This window comes from Perissodus microlepis, chromosome 22, assembly GCF_051167445.1.
Source record: "Perissodus microlepis isolate ML-2025 ecotype Zambia chromosome 22, ASM5116744v1, whole genome shotgun sequence".
NCBI classification, from domain to species: domain Eukaryota; kingdom Metazoa; phylum Chordata; class Actinopteri; order Cichliformes; family Cichlidae; genus Perissodus; species Perissodus microlepis.
This window is the reverse complement of record NC_140481.1, coordinates 10,204,474-10,227,692: the sequence shown is the minus strand read 5'-3', so window position 1 is coordinate 10,227,692 and position 23,219 is coordinate 10,204,474. Positions and strand designations below refer to the sequence as shown.

The 23,219-nt window shown below is 42.1% G+C and overlaps 1 protein-coding gene across 1 annotated transcript in view; it reads right to left on the bottom strand.

The window, feature by feature from the left end:
• Positions 1–735: 735 nt before the first annotated feature.
• Positions 736–23,219, bottom strand: part of trim71 (tripartite motif containing 71, E3 ubiquitin protein ligase) — a 36,220-nt gene continuing 13,736 nt past the window's right edge. Inside the window, exons 2-7 of the mRNA XM_084919182.1 lie at positions 14,732–14,899; positions 11,209–11,343; positions 4,765–5,007; positions 4,144–4,641; positions 3,760–3,900; positions 736–3,564 (exon numbers count right to left, since the gene is read on the bottom strand). Coding sequence (XP_084775308.1) covers positions 2,992–3,564; positions 3,760–3,900; positions 4,144–4,641; positions 4,765–5,007; positions 11,209–11,343; positions 14,732–14,899 — 1,758 coding nt within the window. The 3' untranslated portion in view covers positions 736–2,991. The remainder of the gene's footprint in view (positions 3,565–3,759; positions 3,901–4,143; positions 4,642–4,764; positions 5,008–11,208; positions 11,344–14,731; positions 14,900–23,219) is intronic.

The following is a 23,219-nucleotide window of genomic DNA, read 5'->3' as shown; positions in this document are numbered from 1 at the left end:
GGGAACAGCTTTTGCTCAGTTGGGAATCACTGCTTTAAACCACCAGTCTGAAAGGATACTCCCAGAGGCTACTCCTCTGGAAGAGCCAACACCAAGCATCCTGAAAATCCACGCGGCAATATTGTGCTGAAATAAGAGGTAATTCATGTGCAGTCAAAAAAGGCGGACATGTGACGGTAACGCCTTAAAAGAGGACATTTCCTCTTGCCCTCACCCCCGGCTCACTAGAACAACTTACAAGTGGAATGGACATGTCCATTATCATCATGAGGTAAAGGTAAACGAGGCCCAGCCCTCTTAAGTGCATCCAGTCAGAGGAAGAGGATTTATCCTCAGGTGCTCTGATTTAACATTTGTATCTTTGATAATAGTCCAGTGACATTAGTCGTCTACAAAGGCGTGGTCCAAAAATTTTTAACTCTGCTTGGCACAGAACTATCACAAATCATTTTGGCACAATGCTTTCGTCTGAATCATTTGGTTTCTTGGTGAGAAAAGGCATAAACATACCCCGACATTTACAGTAGATGCAACAAACCAAGGGCTGTTCAGGTTTACGAGCATGGAGCGATGACCATAAAGCACATTTCATTCAAACTTTGAACAGTACCGTGGATCTTTGGTCCTAGAACTATGGGGCATGTACTGTATTGTGAGGTATGTGAATGAGGTATAAATATCCTAGGAGGTATGCATAAATAAAAGAGTAAACATGATCTATTCAGAATGAATAACAAAAGTAGAGGTATTTGAAGGTTTACATGCACAGTAGCAACGAGTGACAAACTTGAGGTATTTTTTTTAAAGAGTTGAGGTATATGAAACAGGAGTTCTGAGGTAAAGGAAATGTGAGATGAGAGGATGGAAATCCTGATCACGTGCAGACAGACCTCACCTCAGAGGTGAGAGCCAGTCAGCCAATATTTAATAGTTCAAGAACTTTGCAAGGCTAAGGAAGTGGTTAAGAAAACCGCAATAGTCTGGTGTTTGTGGTGAGAGGCAGATTGAAGGACAAGGGGATTCCCATAGTGCTTTCACCACAAATGAGTCTCCATCACTTTATGGGAATCTGGATATGTGCGAGGATGACCAAAGACGCTACTTTGAGCCTATGGTAAAACTGTGGCACTGCTCGATGAGCTGGGGGTGATAAATGTGAGGGGGGAGGGAGAATTTCTCTTTGGTGCAAGTATCTCCTGTACTCTATGACAAGGATCTAATTTAAAAATGCACTCACACAGGCAGTGCCTGTGTCTTAGTGGGAAGTGGAAGTACTTGTGCACCCAAGCACGTGTTCTTCTTCAAAACCCACAACTCATTTCAATGAGTGTTATCAACTTTTAGACTTCTCAACAACAATGATTATTTGAGAAATGTTTTACAATTGAGATTCTGATTTTCTTTAAAATCGCCAAATCTTCTGTTGGCCATTGTGCAGGATTTCTAACTTTGGTTGACTCTAGTAGTTATTCTGTAGACCTCCATCTTTAGAGGAATTGGTCTACTAGCGTTCAGTCTGGAGGTGTCTCAACTCCAAGCATCAATAAGTAGGGCCGGGCTTTGGAGGTCGTCCTCTCTCATTGGACAGGACTGAATACTTGGCCCCTGGAGCCAAAGAAAGTGGCTTTGAACCACAATATGAATGCAGAGGATTGTAATGTTAGGCCTTTAATCTGATGTCATTAATGTCATCTGGATGGCCAAATGAGGTGTCCATTTCCGAGGCTTTCGTCACACAGCACGCCTCATCATAAGGGTGTCATTCGATTACTTAAATAACCATTTTAATTTATTTTCTTAATTAAACGTTCAGACAAATCTATTAGGTACAGATCTTGGAAGATTCAATTCTAAAATCCTTTATCTAGTCCTCCTATTGGGAGACCAGACAAAGGATGCTGCTTTCCTTGCATATTACTCTCTCTTTAATTAACTGACTGGGTAGTAATTACTAATCCAGTCAGTGGGTTAGAGGTGAGGCCGGGGTTTATGGGGTATTATTCAAAGAATTCATATCATTAGAGGGGCTATGTAAATCTGACCTCCTGAACTTTATATTTCTACACATCAGTAAATTCATCATAAAAGCCTTAGCCAGTAAAGCTAGAGGGAGAGCCTGAGGTTACAGTTAATTAATGACCTGAGCTCATTTTAAAAGTCTATCAAGTTTGGCATCGCTTCACACAGACTTCTTAGGCTATCATGACACTAACACCACCACAGAGCCACACAAAGACAACGCTAAATGCGAGAGCAAAAAAAAAAAAAAGGAAACAAAAAAAAAGCAAAACTACAAACATCAAAAGACGCTATTCTACGAGTTTCCTCTCAGCCAAGCCTTCTAATTAGGGCGAATCATGCAACCTCTACAGCGGTCTGAGTATTGTCTCAGCAACAACATTCAGGAGGTTTACTCAAATTTCAAAATGCACAGAAAGAATTCTATTACTCCTGTGCAAATATTAAATGTAGAGTCTATTGTTTTTTTGGTTTTTTTTGTCTCTCTTAAATAACAAAGTATAGAGGTAGACTTTTCTTCTTTGTAAAACTTCACGGACAAAAACCTCTGCTTTGAGACTGTGTACATTCATAAGGTAAATGAGGTAGGTACGGAGCAGAGAGTACAAGATTTGAACAAGTGAGAAATTCCCTGAGATGTTTCCTTAAGGAGAGCCGACACAGAGAATTCGGAACAGCTGAGGCAGAGGAAGGGAAATATGGCTCTTTTTCTATTGATTATCAATTTTTAGAGGTCCCCCTTTGATGTATATATCACAGGTATCAGATTTTTTTTAAAGAATAGAAATGAAAATGACAAAAATAATCTATAGTTTCAATTTCCCTTCTTTTCAGCATGCTCCCAATCATCTTTGAGCTCTCCTCCTTTCTGCCGATCCATTCTCTCTCCACCGCTTCCTTCATCGGAAAAACTGCAAAAAAAAAAAGGCAAAGGTAGGGAGAGAATACAAAAAAAAGTTAGTTTTTTTCCTTTTAGAACTTGAGGATGCGATTATTTCCAAAGTCAACGACCACAATGGCTCCATCGGGCGACACAGCCACACCGGAGGGGCGATCCATCTGTCCGAAGCTGCTCCCCTGCGAGCCGAATTTGCATAAGAAGTTGCCGTTGGGCTCAAATATTTGGATTCGGTGGTTGCGGGAGTCGGCCACGATGATGCGGTTCTCTTGGTCCACGGCGACGCCCTGGGGACGCAGAAACTGTCCGTTCCCGGTGCCCTCGGAGCCCAGGAAGCGAGCAGACTGGCAATCTGGTCGAATAACCAAGAGGCGGTGGTTGTTGAAGTCGGTCACCACCAGGTGGTCTTCGTGGTTAAAGGCTACACCTCTGGGAGAGTCGAAGTGTTTCCACAGGGCCCCTTCAAACCCGTACTTGTTGAGGAAAGAACCGTCAGGGGCAAAGAGCTGCACACGATGGTTTCGGGTGTCTGAGACCAGGATCTTACCCTCAGAGTTGACAGCCACATCCCAGGGATAATTAAACTGCCCATTCTTGGTACCCTTTTCCCCAAACTTCAGCAGGAACTGGCCTTCGAAAGTAAACACCTGTCAGAGAGAGCAAACATTTTAGAGCCTCGTATGTTTACATGAGGAGTAGACAGAAAGTAAGCGTGAGGAGCTATGTTTTATCAAAAGCCGACTTTTTAAAGGGCTTTACCCTCCCACCTAATTTTTTTGTGAATAATGGAAAGTCAAAGGCAATTCCAGCTGTGTTGATCAGCTCTAACGGGGCTTTCATACCTGCACACGGTGATTGTCCTTATCAGCCACAACAATTCGCCTCTGAGAGTCACATGCAACCCCAGCCGGACGATCAAACTGACCAGGTCGAGAACCCAGAGAGCCAAACTTATGGTGGAAGGCACCGCAAGGCTTGAATATCTGGAGAGAAAACACCGCTTTATTACTCTTTAAAAGTCTCACAGCGCTCCATACTGCAAGACTCATTCATGCACTCACGCTAATGTAAACACAGCTAATGCTTTCATGCTAAGCATCACTCAAACACCTCAAACCAAGCTGTTCCTTGTATTTTACATCTAAAATTCATGCTCACTCTTTAATTCAATAAAGTGCTATTTCTAAGTCTTTCCGTTAGTGATGACATCACAATAACAAACCTACCTGTATACGGTTGTTGCTGCGATCAGCCACCACCACGTATCCCTCCTTGTCCACACAGATGCCCCAGGGTCGACAAAGTTGACCGTCTCCCTCGCCCTCACAGCCAAAGGATGACACTTGGGTGCCGAGTGACCCATAGCTCCGCCCAGACTTCACAATTACCTTGAAGGGGCTGCCCTGGATGTGCTGGTTGCACACCAGCACGGACACGAGATGCTCCCCCTCACATTTTGGCAGGTAGCCGACGGTGTACGAGCCATTCTGGTGATCCGTTACATCAGCTGCGGACACGTTACCATCTGTAACCGACATGACTATTGCAGACAACGCGTCCCCACCTGAAAGACGTGGCTCGCCATCGTGATCGTATCCAACCACAGTGAAGGAGGCAGGCTTACTGCGAAGGGCACTTTTCAGACCCTCACCGTGGGCTTTGGTCACGGGGGCAAAAGCACCGCTGCTAATCAGGCCCATGGACTGGATGGCAATGTAGAGAGCCTGCAGGGACCATTGATGCAGTTAATTGAGCTTCTGTGTTATAACATTTATTTGTAAATGTGAAAATACTGAACAGTGAGATGAGGTAAGCTAAGACTGGCTTGCGATCGTTCTAATGCTGACCTGGTCTGGAGGAGTGAACATGAAGCGGTCGTCCTCTTGTGGCTGCAGCAAGCCTCTGAGGGCCTTGAGTTCATGGATCTGAGTGAGCATTCGCTCCCTCGCCAGCAACACATCCAGGTGGTGGCCCTCATCCAACACCTGGCTTACAGCAGCAATGGTGCTGTCCAGCTTGGTGAGACTCTGGTGGAGTTTCTCCACCTGCAGGTACAGAGACTTGGCCTTCACCTGGCGGATCTTCTCCACCTGCAAGGAGTTGGTATGGGTGATTAGGAAGACAGCTACAGCGAATGTTTACCCACATTCAAGAGCATCCTGTTCGACAAGATTTAACTCATTAGAAATGCACTTTGACTCACAATAGCAAAGTAGAGTCTTGCAAAAATAAATGTACCCATCAACACACACAGTTAGCAGACTTATTTTGTTTCATGGTGTCACCCCCTCTTGTTCAAAAGAACTTAAAGGCTGAAAATGAAAAAGATCATTAAGAGAAATTTTCATTTTCACCCAAAGTCCTGCCGCTCACTCGATATTTTCCCTTTTTCAGACCATTCCCTGTGAACTCCAGAGATGTTTCCGTGGGAAATTCCCAGAACATCAGCAGCTTCTGAAATACTCCAAAGACCATCAACCATGCCACGTTAAAAGTCACTTAAATCCCCTTCCTTCCCCATTCCTATGCCATTTGATCTGCAGCAGATCATCCTGACCATGTCTACTAAATAGAATTGCGTAACTGCCATGTGATTGATTGATTAGATGTGTGTTTTAACAAGCAGTTAACGAGCCTAATGATGTGCCTAATGAAGTGGCCGGTGAATAGTTTCTGCCATGTGGATCAGGTCACACACCAATAATGTCTATCAATACTAAACCACTGAGTTTAATGAAGGCTAGTAATGTTACTGTTATAAGTTACTTTCAATAATTTTATCAAACTGCTTAAACTACGACTAGAAGGAAACCGATTACGCACCTTCTTATTTTCTATCATATACATACACAGTGAAAATATCAAGTCAGTGTATGTTTTACCCTGAACCAAAAAGCTCAGTCATCAAATGCTCTAAATGTGTCGTTTCAGACAGTTTTTTCTACTGTTAGCCCTGTATGATGTCAGATAGGATATATAAACGTCTCAGGTACGCATCATCAGCTGTGACCAAAGAACAGTCATCTGCCTTTTAAATTTTCCATTTGTGAAGGCCAGTCAATCCAAAGAAAGTTGGCCTTAAGTCAGAGCAGCTAAACAGCTCGTTTCAAGAGCATGAACTGAGCCCCAGCATAACATACATGATGATTATTCTGAACTGTCAAGAAAAGAGAAAACAGTCTCCTCTTTTATATACTGAAAGAAAAACATTTTCTTTATCCAAGTAATAAAAATCATGATGTAGCACATATTCTTAATACCTTTTTGGAAGACCTTTGCAAGTGAAAAACACTGATAAAGATTTGTTTAAATGTTCTAAATAGTTGCTTATATATTTCTGTTATATTTTAAATACAACATTCACAAAACAAAACAAAACATCATCATCTATGCAAAAAGACGACTCTAGTCAAGATTTCCTAACCAATGTCCAGAGACCTTTTTTCCTTTGTTGAACAACAGAACACAAAGTGCGTAACACTGCATCAAAGACACCAGGACAGGAAAAGCTGAGAGGGGAAGAACCAAAATGATTTATTAGTTTTAAAAAAGGGTGTGGTTTTTTTCCACCTCTTTTTAAGTACTTTGACTCTCGTTTAACTGTAACACTGCTCCTGTTAGAAGTCATATTAGGTTCCAGTAGAGTCAGAGAGTATAAAGCATTAAAGAGGGTGGTATAACCTGAGAAGCACCGACTGGGCTCTTACTTACTGCAACCCAACAAAAAAGAAAAAAAAAGAAAAAGTAAAACACAATAGCCCGACTGCCTCTGTGGTTAGAAGGACTTCTGATAGCGGGGAGGGACCCGAAAGAAACAAAGACTCCAGAAGAGAGGGATTCTTTGTTAACCCGTGGCATAGGTGAAACTGTAATTTGCATCTGTGAGACTAGAGTTACACTTAAGAGTCGCCGAGGACAAAGACTCAAGTTGGGCTTTCTGATGAACAGACAACTAGTTTTAGTCCCTTGGCTGAATGTGGTGAAGAGAAGAATGGCTGAGGTGGTGTGCATTTCAACGAGACAGAGCAAAGCAGGACCAGCTCCTGTCCTAGTTATTCAAGCGCACACCGACTCAGTCACGTATGCAGCATGTTTACCCTCAACTCAGAATCATGAAACTGTCCACTTTCAGATATACAGTGCTGGGTGACTGAAGAGCACCTGCCTGGAGACTGTTTCCTTTATTCTAGCACCACTGGGCCCACCAGTAACCCTCACAGTGGCCAGTAGAAGACGACATCCCTGTCCTGTTTTACGTGTGGTACGACCGGTCTATTGGCGAATCATCCTTATGCTCAAGTTGGTTGTTGGAGCATTTGGAGAGATGTGCAGCTGGTATATTGGAAGACAGCACAGGAGCCCGTTTGCATTGGTTTAAAATGCAGTACGGTAAGTCAAACATGAGGAGCTGCTCAATGCACCCTGCAAGTTCCCCATAGTATGAGAGCAAAGTCCGGAAACAGTCCTCATAGATAACACTGGTTACATTGTTACACTGCATTTAGGTTGATGCTCATCGTGTTTTACTCCAATTAGCCATTATAAAAACCTCTTTAAATTGTGTTTTTACTGAAAAATAGTTACAAATAACCCAAATACCATTTTGTTTAAATTAACAGACACATAATGGAACAAAACTAGCTTGCAAAACTCATAGCACATCAATATTATGCTAAGGACTTCCAAAGTGTTGTGAGGATGAAAGGCTGCTATTACTGTGGTGAGGATTCAAAAAGAGAAAAATGAAAAACCACAAGAATGACTAAAACAATAGAAGAGTTTGGAGGAGCACTGTGTCACGCGCCATCAGGTCAAAATATCAGACTTAGTCATATTTCCTAAACTCGCGACATACGGACTATTTTCATGTGATTTAAATAATGATACGCATGTTGGAGAATTGGAAGCAGAGTTATCCCAGGGTGATGGATCTTCCTGTAAACCTGGGTGGCCCTGCTTCTTCTGTAGGCTTTAGGCCAAACTGTCAGCGTAACAGCTGCCGCCTTGATTTTGTTTAATTAACCAATCACGACATGTATGCTTTCAAGCACTGCGTATTCCCCTTAACTATGATTTACAGCCCCGTGTTTAATCCCCACGGAGACTGCGCCCCAATGGGTGCTATCATTTGCATTTTCACTCCTGCACTGGTGTGCGTGAATGCTAAAGCTGAGATGATTACATTGGATATGAACCACTTAAAGTAACAGTTATTTTACTGAAAGGTAAAAGGAAAGGAGAAAGAAAATGGATGGAGCAAACCAGATAAAAAAATTAAAAAAAAACCCTCCATCCTGAAGTCCTTTAACGACTGGATGTCTAAAGTGATTGTGAATATGTCCTGCGTTAAAATATTTCTGGACTATTTTTGAACCAAGCTCCATTTTTCACATGCAAATAAACAGATCCAGCCAATCACATCACTGCATTTCCCAACAAATGCACTCACAGCTCAAGACATGCACAGATGCTGGATATATAATGATATAGAAATGGTAACAACCTGAAATATGTAAGCGGTCATGATTAGGGATGGGTATCGTTTAGGTTTTATCCGATACCGGTGCCAAACCGGTACTTTTGAAATGGTGCCGGTGCTTAAACGGTGCTCAAACCGGTGCTTAAAGAATGGAGAACACAAAATTGGTCCAAAAACCTCTCATGTTCAGCTGGTTTTTTGTAAAAAGATAACAATGTTGGCCTTTTCTGCAGCTATGGGGCATATATGGTATCACTCTTGGCTGGAAGCAGTGCTTGAACAATGGAAAAAACACAAACTTTGTCCAAAAACCTCTCATGTTTAACTGTTTTCCACTTTTTCTTTGGTCATTTTAGCCTTTTTGGCCAGGGTGAAGGGAGTATCTGCCATCAAACAAGAAGACAGCCGCATGTAGCTATGATGATGTTTGCTAGTTCACCTTACATGCATTAATGTAATAACGTGGTTAGCCTACTCAACGTAAATTACACACGAACAACATTAAGCTACTCGCGCAGAGAAGAACGGCGGCTGCTGCCATCATCATCCGTCATCATTTCTGCTACACTGGCAGGGCTAGGGGCCAGGACTCTATTCTTCGGGTTTTTGGGGGATGTTGCTCCGGGTCCGATAACTGGCAACCCACCCGCAGTAGATGTGCACGGTGTGAGGTCTCGCAGCAAGCTATCAAATACGGCGCATTTCTCGGCTTTTAAAAAAAACGCTATGCGTCGCCAGGTGTTTCATCGGATTTGAGGTGTTACCTCCTTTGACAGTATCACAGTATCAGCTTAAAGCACTTGTTGCTGCTGAGTTTGCATCTTTTGCTGTAAAGTACAGCCAGACTTTTGACCGCTTCGCCTTGGGCATTTTTAATCTGTAGCTCTGCTCTAAAAGAGCGTACGTACCTGGCCCCGCCTACTATCCTCGGAAACGTAAAATGATTGGCTAGAATCTAAAGTGTATCACAGCTCAGGAAAAAAACAGCACCGAAATAAAGCACCGAAATGTGCGCTGCTTTTCAGTCTGGTTACTACCGTTTATGTCAGAACCGGTGCCATGATACCGGTACCCATCCCTAGTCATGATACAGCTTCAACTTGAAAATGAATCTCTGTTTCTGTTTAGAAACGTCAGGACCAGCTCATCGTCACTTGATGCTGACTTCAGTGCATTTTTGAGGAAAATTTTTTATACATTTTGTTTATACGTTACAACAAGTTTGAATCCAAAAAAATTCTGAAGTGTGGGGTGTTTTTCTTCTGTGTATAATGTCCTTTATCCTTGTTGTTGTGGTGTTGTTGCTACAACATGACCTGTAGTTGCTTTTCCAATAGGAAGGTGTAACTCTGCGACACTGGAGGCAACATCTGAGTCTAATTTGCGTTGTTTAAGTCCCACTTTCACAGGGAAAAAAAAAACATACACTCCACACAGAAAGACACAAGCCGGTCAGTAGATTAAAACCCAGGATGTTCTTAATGTGAGGACAGTGCTAACTAGTGGTGCAACAGATCAAAAATCTCACGGTTCGGATCGGATCACGGTTTTAAGTCACGGATCGGATCAATTTTCGGATCAGCAAAAAAAGACAAAAACTTAACATTTACTTATTTACTTATTGAAGTATTTTTTGCCTGTTAAAAACATTCAACTCTAGACTCATTCCACGCAATTATTTTAAAAAAATTATGGTACAATATAGGGCAGTAGTCTTTGTATCTACCACTCAATTCAATTAAATTTTATTTATAAAGTGCCAAATCACAACAACAGTCGCCTCAAGGCACTTTATATTGTAAGGTAGACCTTACAATAATACATATCGCTCATTATGTCACACTCTGCTGTGATATAATGAGCTGTCACGGTCACGTAGCTTTTTGTTGCCCTGGAGGTCCACCCATTTGTAGTAGTTAGGGCAACAATGCCTGGGACAGTTCAGCCACAACTTAAATTTTTTCCTGCTCATACATGCTTGGAACGATCTTGCCACTAAAGTGGACGCGAACGGGATATCATAGCGTGGCTCAAGCACGTTCATCATAGTTTAAACCCCTTGTTTTGCACAACAGAATACGGCCTCCCGTCTGCAGCTAAACACCCCAGTAGCTTTTGTAATAGCTTTAGCCCGGTCGGATTGGGCAGCAAAGGGCTGCTTAAATGCCGTAAACTCCTCTGCTCCTCCACTTGGACCGCTAGCGCTGGCCATAACTATCGCTTGACAGACCCACCACGCGCACCATACACATACTTTTTTTTTTTTTTTTTTTCGAATCTTCGGATCACGTGCCGAACCGTGGAGTGGGATTTGTTGGGATTACGGATCAACCGTGATCCGTTGCACCACTAGTGCTAACCCACCATGCTGACCATGAACAGTGACCAGTAGTATACCTTTTAGACATCCAATATTTAGTAAAGAAGTGTTATCAGTCAAACGTAGTGACATTTGGACTAATATTTCAGCTATAATAAGACAATGCACTACCGCCAATCCATTTAAAACTCAATGGCTAAAGAGGAATCAGATCCGTGAGCATTCATTTTGGACTGATTTGTTATCTTTGATGGTGTGTGTTTTTACTTTTATCTGCTGTTCTAGCTTTTCTTATTGGATTTTCACAATGTAATCTTATGTATTTGTTATACGCTGTCTGATGGTGCTTTAAAGGACTACAGATAAAAAGGTAGCCGTTTGGCTAACTCTGGCACATTTACACTAATATGTCCCTTTTGAATAAAATGAGTTCAAAGTCAGGTGTAAAAATGTTTCACTAAAGGCTGATAAATACACAAAGTAGCAGCTCACCTTCCATAGAAGCTCACACTCCCTCTCCTCCAGCGCTTTCTTGTGTCTCAGGACAAGAGCCTTCACTTCTGTTTGCACCACTTTAGCCTTGATCTCCACCTGCTCAGACATGGCCTGGACCTTGTCCATGCTTAGCTAGAGACACACAACACAAAATTGTAAGATGTGACATAGAAATGCTGTCAACTTTGGAGACAATCAGAACAGGAAAGAAAACCCAGGCTGCTATTTATAAAAAAAAAAAAAAAAAAAAAAAAAAAATACCACTAGCAATGGAAAGGCACAAAGAGAGGACTATAACATGCAAATGTAGCGGTCACTCTGTAGTGTGACAAAGAGCGGGAACGTATAGAGACTGGCCTGTTTTATTAGCCATATGGGACACAAAAACAGGACGCAGAGGATCAGGAAACATAAAAGGACACTGTATGTGACATCCAAATCAGTGCACGAGCACCTGCAGAGATTTTGTGATCTATTCTTTTGTCACATTTGGTGGTACTTTTAGAAGGGAAGAGGAAACATGGGCCAGGAATAGGAAGTCACTCCACACTGCCCAAAAATGATGCAACTTCCTGCTAGAAGGGACAGACTTTGGGAAAAAAAAAAAAAAAAAAAAATCACATGAAGATCATGTTTGAAGTGGATTTCTCCATTTGTTGAGACACTGAGGATTTAAAGTCCACAGAATGGATACTGAAAAGTATTGGAAGATGCCATTGCATGGTTAGACTGGTTAGATTAGACTAAAGTATTTACAATGTGAATCTCGGTGAACTTAAAAGCAGTCTCATTTTACAGTCGGGCTCAACAGAAAGAGCACGTTTATAACCTGGATCAATACAAGCACTGAAAAGCAATAGCACCAAACAAAAGGTCTTAGCTTTTACAACACTGAGTTTCCCTTTGCCTCCCCCCGCCTCTCAGTTTTATCTGGCCTTTCCTCTGGCAGTTTCTGGGGGGTCAGAGGGTGATCAGGACCTCACAGGGACGAAGGGGAGGAGGGTTTAAGTCTTCCTTTGTGATATCGGCCGCAAGGATCAAAGGTCAGCTAAACCACCGCTCGCGATCTGCAGCCCCGGTCTTAAGACACATAACACCCCCCAATGCATCCCTGCAGCAATAAAGCCTGGCAGCAGGGCTCTTTTCTCTTTGGCCTGGCTATTTGAAACAGCCAGCTAAAGGGACAACTAAATCAGGCCCCCAGAGAAGAAACAGCAGGACGGGAATTCTGAAGGAATCAGAGGGGCCGACTGTTATCAATAAAGTTAATAAGGAGCCACGTTGAAATTAAAATGCTACCACCTTTTTCCTCACCGTCTGTGCATTTCTACAAGATAGATTTTTTTGATACTGATAGGAAATCTATTTAACGATTTCTCTCACCCTCTCCTCTCTTAACCATCTCGGTTTCCCTCCCCGTGATTTTTTTTTGCATCTCGTGCTTCCACCCCTCCATCTCTCTCTCCCTCGCAGTCTCTGTGTCTCCATCATCTTCCGCATTTCTCTTCACATTCCCAGAGGAGCACAGCTTGCAGCACAAAGAGAGTCAAACTAACCAATCAAACCTTCTGAGGCATAGAGCTCCGGCCAACCAGGAGGTCACAAGTCCAGGGTTAGGGGTCAACGAAGATAATGGGTATAGAGTGGGCGGAAATTTCCTACCTCAGGGGACAGCAGAGTGTGTGCGTGTGTGTTGCCTATGCCTACGTGTGTGTTTGCACATTATCTGGCGTCAGTATTTACTCCCGCGGTGACCTGGACAAAAGTGGACAGACACACAAACACACACACAAAGCCCAAGGTGCTGCCAGACGGCAGGTGGTGTATCTTATGACTCAGCTACTCGTACCCCAGTGCTTCTCATGAAACCAAGTGTGTGGTGTTTGTTGTTGTTGTTGATGATAATGATCCCAGTGTGTGCTGTGGGACATGATTTTTTATTTCTGGCCAGGAGTTTGGCAAATCTGTGTGGTGACATTTCTGAATTTGTTGACATAAGCGCTGCTCATGCACCGATAAATCAGCCAAGCAGCACAAAGATACAGAGAGTGTGACAAAGGCCAAGGGTTAAAACAAACAACAAAACGAACACACGAAAAAGCCACATTTGTTAACTTGCTATTTTAAACACTGATATCGGCTGAGAATTTCACAATCAGTGCATCCCTACAACTACCCATCCATTAAGGTACAAAGCAGGGCGCGGTCACACAGAGGTTAAGCTGGGAAATGGATAGGTGAGGCACATGCTCTACTGAATAGATAGTACGTGCCAGCAAGTCATGTGACCTCAGCGCAATGAGCTAGTGTTTCATGTTTTGGGTGAGTGTTTACCAAGGTCACAACCACCACCCCGCCTTTGAGGCAAATTAGATAACACTCGTGTGTCTGACGTATCCCTGTGAGCCAGTTACCATTTCAAACTAACAACTAATCCATTACCCGACTTTACGATTGGCTGAGTGTTTGACCACAAGGTATTCAAAAAGGAATTTCTAAACTCCTTTTTTTTTTTTTTTTTTTTTTTTTTTAAAACTGCTCATTGCAATTTATCCATTCTTCCCCCTACCTTAATCAAAATTTAGATTGACATGTGAATAACTGAAGATTCCACTATTACTCATAGAAATCACAGAAAATCCTTCTGCTCATCGTTTGGAATTTTTAATGTGAAAAACTACAAGTGTAAAAAGAACCCCCCCCCCCAAAAAAAAAAAACAAGACCAGGCAGGCTAAAGTGTTAATAAAACTCACATTTTTTCCTCCAACTTATTCATGTGTCACTGTATAAGCAGGAATTTCGGTTGGGGGTGGGGGGGCTTAGGAAGCTGCCACCCAATCTATAATTATGTAAATGAAGAGAGGTGTTGTGTGTTTGTGTGGGAGTGGGAGAAAGAGGTGGAGGGGGAGCGAGTGAATACAGGGGGGCAAAGTGCTGCACTTCTGTGAAAGAAGAGGGGAGTTTTCCTTTCTCTGAAATCCTTTAAATACCTCATCTACCCTCCCCCATGCTCCTTTCCACTCCTCCTCCCCTTTGACCTTCAGCCTTATCCCCCCCCCCACCCTCACCCCCACTCAAAGGAACTCATTCCATACAGCCCCACCCCCCTTTTTTTTAGGGCCAGCTGGAGACCTCTAACCCCTAAGGCTTCCCAGCACCAGGGACTGGTCACTCTCAAACATATTGAAGCTGATTGTCTCCCATAGGTGGTCACTCTGTCCTGAAGGAAGACGGGGGGGGGGGGGGAGACACGCACAGCTGCTCTCTAGTTTCCACTCAGCCTCATTAGGCAGTGATAAAGGTTCATTTGGATATTTTAATCTTCGCAAGAACCTTGTTTTTGTCAGAAGTAGGACAACTTTACCTGTAAGTCCTTGAATTGTTTGGGTTTGTTGAGTTAACACTCAAATCACTTTCTTCTGATTCTGCTCCAATATTACACACAGTGCGTTGAGTCACCTCACCACCACCAACATACAAACACAACAGAATTTATCATCAGTGAGGTTGCGGTCCTACCTGCACCGCCTGTCGTCCCTGCTGTGCATCTGCCAGCAGCTGGATGGTGATGGCCCGGCAGTCCTGAACGGCGTCTTGCAGGTAAACGAAAGTGTGGCCCATGTGACGGCCCACGCTGCACTCTCTGCAGATAGGCACCGTGCAGGTTTCACAGAAGAACAGAAACACCTGAGAAAACAGGTAGCACACACATCGTTTCAGCTTTGCGTTCAGGAATCAACATCAAGCTCAAAGGGGCCAAAGTCTGGGTGCTGACCACAGCAACTCCAGTCTGCATGCCAAATATCCTTGGGCAAGATATTAACCTCAAATTGCTCTCAGAGGCATGCATCAGAGTATGAATGTGTGTGAATGTTAGATAGCTATATAGCACTTACATAAAAAAGGAAAAAAAAGAGCTTATATGAATGGGTGAGTGAGGCATATTGTACAAAGCACTCTGAGTACTCAGGTAGAGTAGAAAAGTGCTATATAAGAACAGTTTAACATAGGGCTTAATGCTACACACACATGCTGACACATGAACCTCATCTCCAAATAATAAAATCAAGTCTTCTCTTTCAGATACTGCTAATATGGTTGTGTCTGGCAAAGAAAGCCCCACCCATCTGCTTCTCGAACCGTCGGTTTATGTGGAGCAACCAAACAGAAGAAAGCTGGCTTAAAGGGAGGGCGGGGCGGGGCCTAAAGCAGCTCGTTTTAGAGAGTGGATACAATGAGGGCGATGCACTGAGGTACAGCGTAAGATAAGCGAGTCTGCATAAACAATTAAGCAGCATAGTAGCAACAGGTTTCCTTTAAATTTCCAAATTGCCACAAAATATGGCAATGCCACATATAATGGTAAATGGACTGGTACTACTACCACCATCACCATTCACATATGCGTTCATTATTCAGCACGGGACTAGTAGACCTGAGCCTCTGACCGCCTACATGTGAATTTTATACTTTCAACCACAACAATCCGTCCTCTCAATACCCAGCTGTAATAACGCAGTGAAAGAGAACCTAGCTTTACCTGTGACTCAGCGTCTACGTTTCTATCGCCTGTGACTCGTGTCCACACCACTTTGATGTCACTATTATAATTATATTGTCAACGACAAAAATTAAGACCTGTGGCTATTCAGGTGATGGAGACACAGTTTTGCATCATTCACTATTGCTTTTCATTCACTGATTTAACATGGATAATGATTATCGATGCATGGATGACTTCCATCTATGCTGTATTTTGGTTTTTTTGCATTTTAAATCGCTACTAGCACGAGCAGCAAATGTTCAGGTGATATGCGTTTTCACGCCTGTTACTGATGGATGTTATTTCTGAAACAGTGCCCGACTCCTCATCTCAACTATAATCTGGATGCAGCGTCGGCGTTTGAAAAGCTGTTGTGTTTTGCTGCTGTGAGTCAACAAAAGGTCGACAGTAAAATGAGACAAGCAGCATGAATAAATTAAACACCACAATAAGTGTCAGTCCCTTTCTCCCACACACACACACACACACACACACACACACACACACACACCTACCTACACACACACACACCTAATTTAAGAGAAAAGGCTTTGAATGATAAAGAAGTTATCCATATGCATGTCCTAGCAGGGAGGCTCAAACAGAGCTCAAAACCCCTGAGAGCACTTCTCTTCTTAAACATGGCGGCCAAAAGGCCACCAAAACTCAATCAATACTCAATCTGGAAAGAAGTCTTGGGCTTGTTGAGATTTTAACACAAATACTGCTAATATGCTCCCATGTTTATCAGGATGCACCACATACAGGAGATGAGGTAAAAGCTGCACTGATCATCGTGGACAAAAATGTCCCTCAGGACAGAACTGGAAGATGTCATTTAACCTTTGCTGCTAAACACTGAGCTTTGCTTTAAACCCCCCTGCTTGAATACCGATCGCTTGTAATGGAGGGCTAATTAAATATGCACAGGGCGTCATATCCCAAAGAGACACCAGATCAGTGGCACCCAATAGCAGGAGACCTGAGTGGATGGGGAGGGGCCTGCAATCAATCCATCAATATTGGCTGTTCCCCTGGGGAGCAGGATAATCTAATAGGACGCACACCTCCCCCTTTATCAGACTTCCTCCTCTTTCTGCCTCTGGCTGTTGGATCCTTTTCTTCTTGTGCTTTTCTTATAATCTCTCCTTCTGTTAACCTCAGTGCTTCACTTCGATCTCGGCACCACTTTGTCACTCAGTGCCTTCCTCTTCCCGGCTTTCCTGTCCCATCCCTCCCCCGATGACTTCTCGCAAATTCCAGGAGCACAGGACACACAACAGCGAGGAATGCAGCTGGTTTGGAGAGGAGGGGGTGAGGAGGGTGAGGAAGGTGATGTGGGGTGGGGTTGAGCGATTGACAAATAGCTGCAAATCAGCAGTACAGGGATCAAACGCAACTCCTCCAAGTGACTACTGCATGACCAGTTATTTAATGAAATCCATAATGTTTAAGGCAAGTGGGAAAATAATTTTAGATGAAGACTCTTCTTATAATCATTTAGGGTGACAAATAGAGGGAATCAATTCCATTGAACACCTCTATCATCACTAAAGTTTAATATGGGTCATTCAGAAACCAATACCTCAAAGCTGTGTTATTTCAGGCTGCCATTTGCCCATGCTGTAACATGGCCAAGGGAAAAACAACGGGAGTCTTCTTTCACGGTAGCAGATCTTAGCTGCAAGGCCCTTCACACATTTTTAATCCTATCTGCTCCACACATGTCATCAACGGTCCTTGAGGTGAATCATACTCTCTCATACACACAGTGTTGGAGATTACATAACAACACCAGGCCTCCAGGAGCAAGGATCGATATTATTGACTTGCACAGAATACAGTCTCTTTAAGGCAGTGCTCTCTCTCTCTCAGCCTGCCTCTGTCTTTAGTACCTCTTTCAGTCTGAGGCAGGTTCTTTCTAGGAGATCGGTTGAAGTGGATTTGCAAGTTTTAAACTGTATAAGGACTGTGTTTTTATCAGAAATAGAGAATCATGCCTGAGAGTTGTGGCTTTAAGTTAGGATCACAGATTGTACATGAAAGAGAGACACTGCCATCCTGTCGTTGCCCAGAGGTTAAATGCTAACATTTAATGAAACAGTGATGTGTCAAGTTATTTGCAAAGGACGGGGGTATTACACAGTCACTGATTTTAAAATTTAAAGGGGGAAAAAAAATATGTCAAAAATTGAATCTGCCCCGAGTCCTTTTACTGCTTGTCTTCCCCCTGCTGTCTCACATTTTTCATGTCTTCTCTCTAATACCCTATATTAATAAAGGTTCAAAATTCTTCCCCTGGAGCTGTTATGAAGGAGGAAACCAGTTTTTGTAAAAGACTATTTACTTTCTTTTTAAAAAGGAGTTTAGCTAAAAAAAAAAAATTATTTACAGATGCAGCCCACAGGCTTTTGGACAGTGAGACACTCTGTAATTGTGTTTATGTACCACCACAACTTTGCATTACCTGTTTAGGACTTATGGTCATTTTTAAGTAAACAGTGCCCCAATTTCAGAGGCTCAAAAGTAACTGGCCAATTTATTGATGAGCAGTGTCATGGTCAGGTGAAGCCTGTTCCCTGGTCACCCCATTACAAATTACGTAAAGATTCTGAGATGACTACAGGTGTTGGACTTGTATTTGAAAGCGTCTGACTAGAACTTCAATTGCCAAATCAAAATAACATTTGCCTCGAGGTGCTTTATAACTGTAAGATAAAGGTTCTACAATACAGAGAAACCTCCAAAAAGCAGACGTCCCCCTATCAGCAAACACTTGACAACAGTGGGAAGGAAAAAACATGCTTTTAACAGGAAGAAACCTCTGGTAGAGCCAGGCTCAGAGAGAGGCCATCACTAGGATGGAAAACAAAAAACAAAGCTATCAAAGAGATAGCAAAGCTTAAACAGTCTGCAGACTTTGAAGGACCCAACTGTAACATTCACTTTTCAAACTTAACATGTGCACTGGTGTTGAAAATTGTTAATAGTTGACGCGTCGTTTGAAGCTTTGTAAGATCCCAAAAGATGCAGGAATAAGTAGTAGGATTTCAGAGTGTAATAACGGAATGAAACAGAAGATGGCAGCACTGCATGTACGAGGATGCCAGCTGCCGTTAAACCCCGAAGAAGAAGAAGCAGTGTCCGTTATCGTAGCTGTGTCCAAATTCAGGAACCGCATCCTCCTGTGCCCGCTTTTGTAGGCCGATTACGTTACAGCGGCACGACGAAGACTGTCCAAATTTGAAGACTCCGACAAATGCGCCCTTCATTTCCCCAGATTTGAAGGATGGGTTGGGTGTATACTTCGTGGCCCAACCTATCCCAGAATTCATAGCGCGGCCCTGTTCAGTTTCCAACAATGGCGGCAGCTAGTTAGTTTTAATATTACTGTTATTATTCTTTCTGGGTCACAAAATAAACGTTTAACATGTTTTCAGGCGAGAATGTAGCCGTGTAAACTTCAAGCATCTGCTCAGTTTATCAAGACACCACATATTTTCAGAAGTGCTCAGACGTTTTCGGAGACGTCTGTTACCCACCAGCTCGATAGCTAGCTGGGGTTCAAGGCTCACTAGAGCCGGTGAGAACACCGGACTCCCGGCAAATCATTTTCAAACCCAACTCCGTCTTTCGCTACTCAGGTTAAACATGATAAAAGTTACTTCGATAACTTAAAAATGTTATTGTTTGGCTTTTTTCAGTATTTTATTTGTTCCTGAGTAAATCGGTTTGGCTGAGATTAAAGTTATAGTTTATACACAGCTGAATAATGTCAAGCAGACAACTGATTATCAGAAGTGTGAGATGCTCGAGAATTTACTCCGGTGTCCTGTTATATTTTAGATAGCAAGGAGCAGACGGCTGAGTTTATTAAACTTCACCGAAACAATCAGCAAATGTCATTAAAATGTAATAAACTATCATCTTGTCTTTATTTTTAGTTAGCACATACCTTAAACACTTAAAGCTAATGATAGTTATATAAAAGCAGATGCATGCTGGTGCAATAAGCTGTACGTTTTACGTCCAATGGATGCATGATCTGATTAGTCGACTAATCGCAAAAATAATCGATGACTAGTCGACTATCAAAATAATCGTTTGTGGCAGCCCTAGAGACAATTCTACAATATTTTGGACATGTCGGATGTCACATCAGGCTGCACCATGTGCTTGCCATGAAGAAATGAGAACAACAACATGAAAAGATGTGAAATGTGGGTAATGCCATCAAAGTTGTAAATTCCACAGAGAAAAGCCTGGAGGGGAGGCCTCGAGGCAGAGCAGACTCACCAACATTATTTATTACACACTAATGTGTGGCACGAGCAAAAGCTTCAGGCAGAGGGACATTCTGCTCGTCTACATCCAAAAGGCATGGTGACACAGAGGGTCAAGTACCAATCACGTCCAGACTGCTGGATCTTTGCACACTTTTATTGCTTGAATGTTATTTTGCTCCTATAGGCTCCTATACCTTCTTGGTTCTTCTGCATTCGGCTCCACACAGTTCACAAAAGCCTTGTGCTGTAATGAGAATGTTAAATTAAATGACGATTTCATGAAAATGGTAAACACCTTAGCTAACACATCATTATAAATACTATTTTTCAGTTGTGTGATGTAGTGCAAAAGATACATTATTGGGTAATTCATAATAGCAAAACGACTAACGTCAATACGCGTTAATATTAGCCATTTAATCATTAAACAACTTTAACTTTTTAACATTTATGATAACCTATGTTTACCACTTTGTTTACCATGTTGTTCAAACAGGAGGTCTGACCCCCGAAATTCGCCCCAAAATCATTGTTCAGTGTTGTGAACTTCATCAATTTTAGCTGTTATTATTATTATTATTATTATTATTATTATTATTATTATTATTATTATTATTATTATTGCTGTATGAAATGTAGGCATCCTAAATCTTAAAATTATAAAACTAAAAACAAAGAGGAGAAGCTGGAGAGGAAGAGGAGTAAACAGAAACTGATTCAATGACAAAAATAAATACATAAAAAAAATTTAGCGTTGATCTTTGTAACCTCAAAATCATGAATTGATTAATACACTGATGAGTTAGGGTTTGCATTTTCACCCGAATCTGACGTTGTGTTGCATTTTTGTTTTTTAAATAAATGCCAATAGTTTCACACCGCAGCACCGTCACGAAGCAAAAAGGTTAACTCCTGAGGGAAATAACAGCGATGCACAATGGCTGCGAGTTCCCCATATTTGTATTCACACAGCAGCAGGATCAATCCTGTTTCCCCTTTCCCACCATGCAATGCACTGGGAATGGGGGGGGGGGGGGGGGGGGGGGCAAACTTCAATAGCCAATTTAAAAAAAAAAAAAAAAAAAAAAAATCACTGCATGCAGCATGCGCTCCCTGCGTGCACAGCCGAGTGGGGGGAAGGGACGAGGGCCATGTAATGTCACACAGTGGTGCCACAGAGACAGGGCTGCTTGGGAAACTGAAAACAAGTTTGCTCAAAAAACAAAACAAAACAAAAAACTAATCGCGCACGCATTGCAGCAGTGAATTTCTACAGCTGCCCACTGGTACCAGACAATGAATAGACGTTAACCTGCTGGATTACTTCTACAAAACCTAGTAGTGTCAATAAAGCAGGTAACCATCACATCATTTGACCAGCCCGCAACACGCTTTATCCACAAACCAACACAAGAAAAAAAACCTGAGTTTTTCCTGCTGCCAAGATTGCCGGGCAGAGACACTTGGATATCTGTAAACTTACGGCTTAATTCAGCTTGTTACCAGTTAAGAGACTCTTGTTAACACGACCTTTAAACTAGATTGAGATTTGAAAAGGGAAAAAAAATGTAAGAATTTATTAAATTGCACAAAAAAAACCAAGCAATTTTCAGACCTGGCAACCATATTTCTGTCAGCCCCTACAAAGCACTTATGTCTGACAGCTGAAATTTGTAGGTATTTGTCTACAAAGGGTGACGGTCTATGTAGACTGACTGAACTATTGTAATGGTTTTTAAACACTTTGTATATCAGAACCTCGTCTCCTCCAAAGCCGACTCAATGATCAACAGCAGCACAAGCAGAAGATGGTTGTCTCCAGTGTTGTTGACAGTAAGCAGCTCCAGCATCTAGAAGGCCGACTCACAGCCCTGCTAGCAACTGCATGTCCGCATGTGCAGCCTCCTCTAATTTGTACAAACACTATCATTTTAAACTCAACTGAAGTAAATTGAAGTAACCTGAAGCCAGCAAGATTTAGCAAGTTTATACTTTAATTTCATAATTTTAAAAAACAGCTGTGATCCAAATGCGTTTCCTCCTGTATTTTATTTTTCCACCAACAGTGTGTAAGAGCTCTGTGAGAAAACTCATGAACATTTTAACCCAGAATGAATCTGTTTAAAGTTGAATTCATTTAAAACATCTTTTAAATGGAAATGGTTTCCAAAGTTCAAAAAGTGACGCGTGAGTACAACAGGACTTGCTTGAATCATTTAAATAGAGACCTTCTGTTAATCTGTGTCATCGCCTCAGGTCTCTGTGCTCTTTTCTTTAACTGCCTGTCAACACAAAGACACAGAAAAGGTCAGAGTGAAAAGGAAAATTCCTAGAAGCTGATGTCACATGTCAGTGTGAATTTGTGAAAGGCAGTTTTATTCACCAGTGGAAAAAGTAAAGCTTAAAGTAACTAAGTAATTAAGTAACTCACTTTATGTAATTACTATACTCAGACTGCTCATCTCTTTTTTGAATAAAACAACAAAACTTCAAACACTGCTTTTAAAGATAGTTATACTGGACTTCACTTGGAAGATGTTTTTATGTAAAACAAAGTTCAGCAATAAATATATTTCACACAATCATAAAGAGGCAAAAAAAAAAAAAAAAAAAAAAAGCTAAATAAATACTGTTATCATTTTTAGAAAGTGTCTCTGTTTTAAACTTCCAAACACTTGATTACCAGTCCAGAATTGCAGCACACCCCATTGCAACACTTCAGGCAGGAGCAGACGTCAGGACATAAGGTTAAGCATGTGCATGTACACACACAAAACCTTCCTTTACTAAGACATGACTTAGAGGCCACAATGTGAAGTGCAAAAAAAAAAAAAAAAATCACTGTCTCAGCTACAGCAGAGGTCCTTTTTTCTTCAAACAGGCTGTTACACCAGGCAGATTTTATGCATCAGTCATCCTTCAGTGAGCAAACTAACTTCAGCATGTGCTGGAGTTAAATTAGAAAACTAGAGGAAGATCAGCAGAGTTACTCCACTTATGAAAGCCTAACCAGCCAGCATCAGCACTAAGCCACTTTGGTATGTTCGGGCTGGATAATCTGAGGAATAACTGATCCTAACATTCCCAGCAATCCTTGGAAAGCCATCTGGCAGACAAAGGTCCTTCTATGCAAATCACAGACACCTACTCTTATCTTTTGAGAAAACGCTCTGCATAT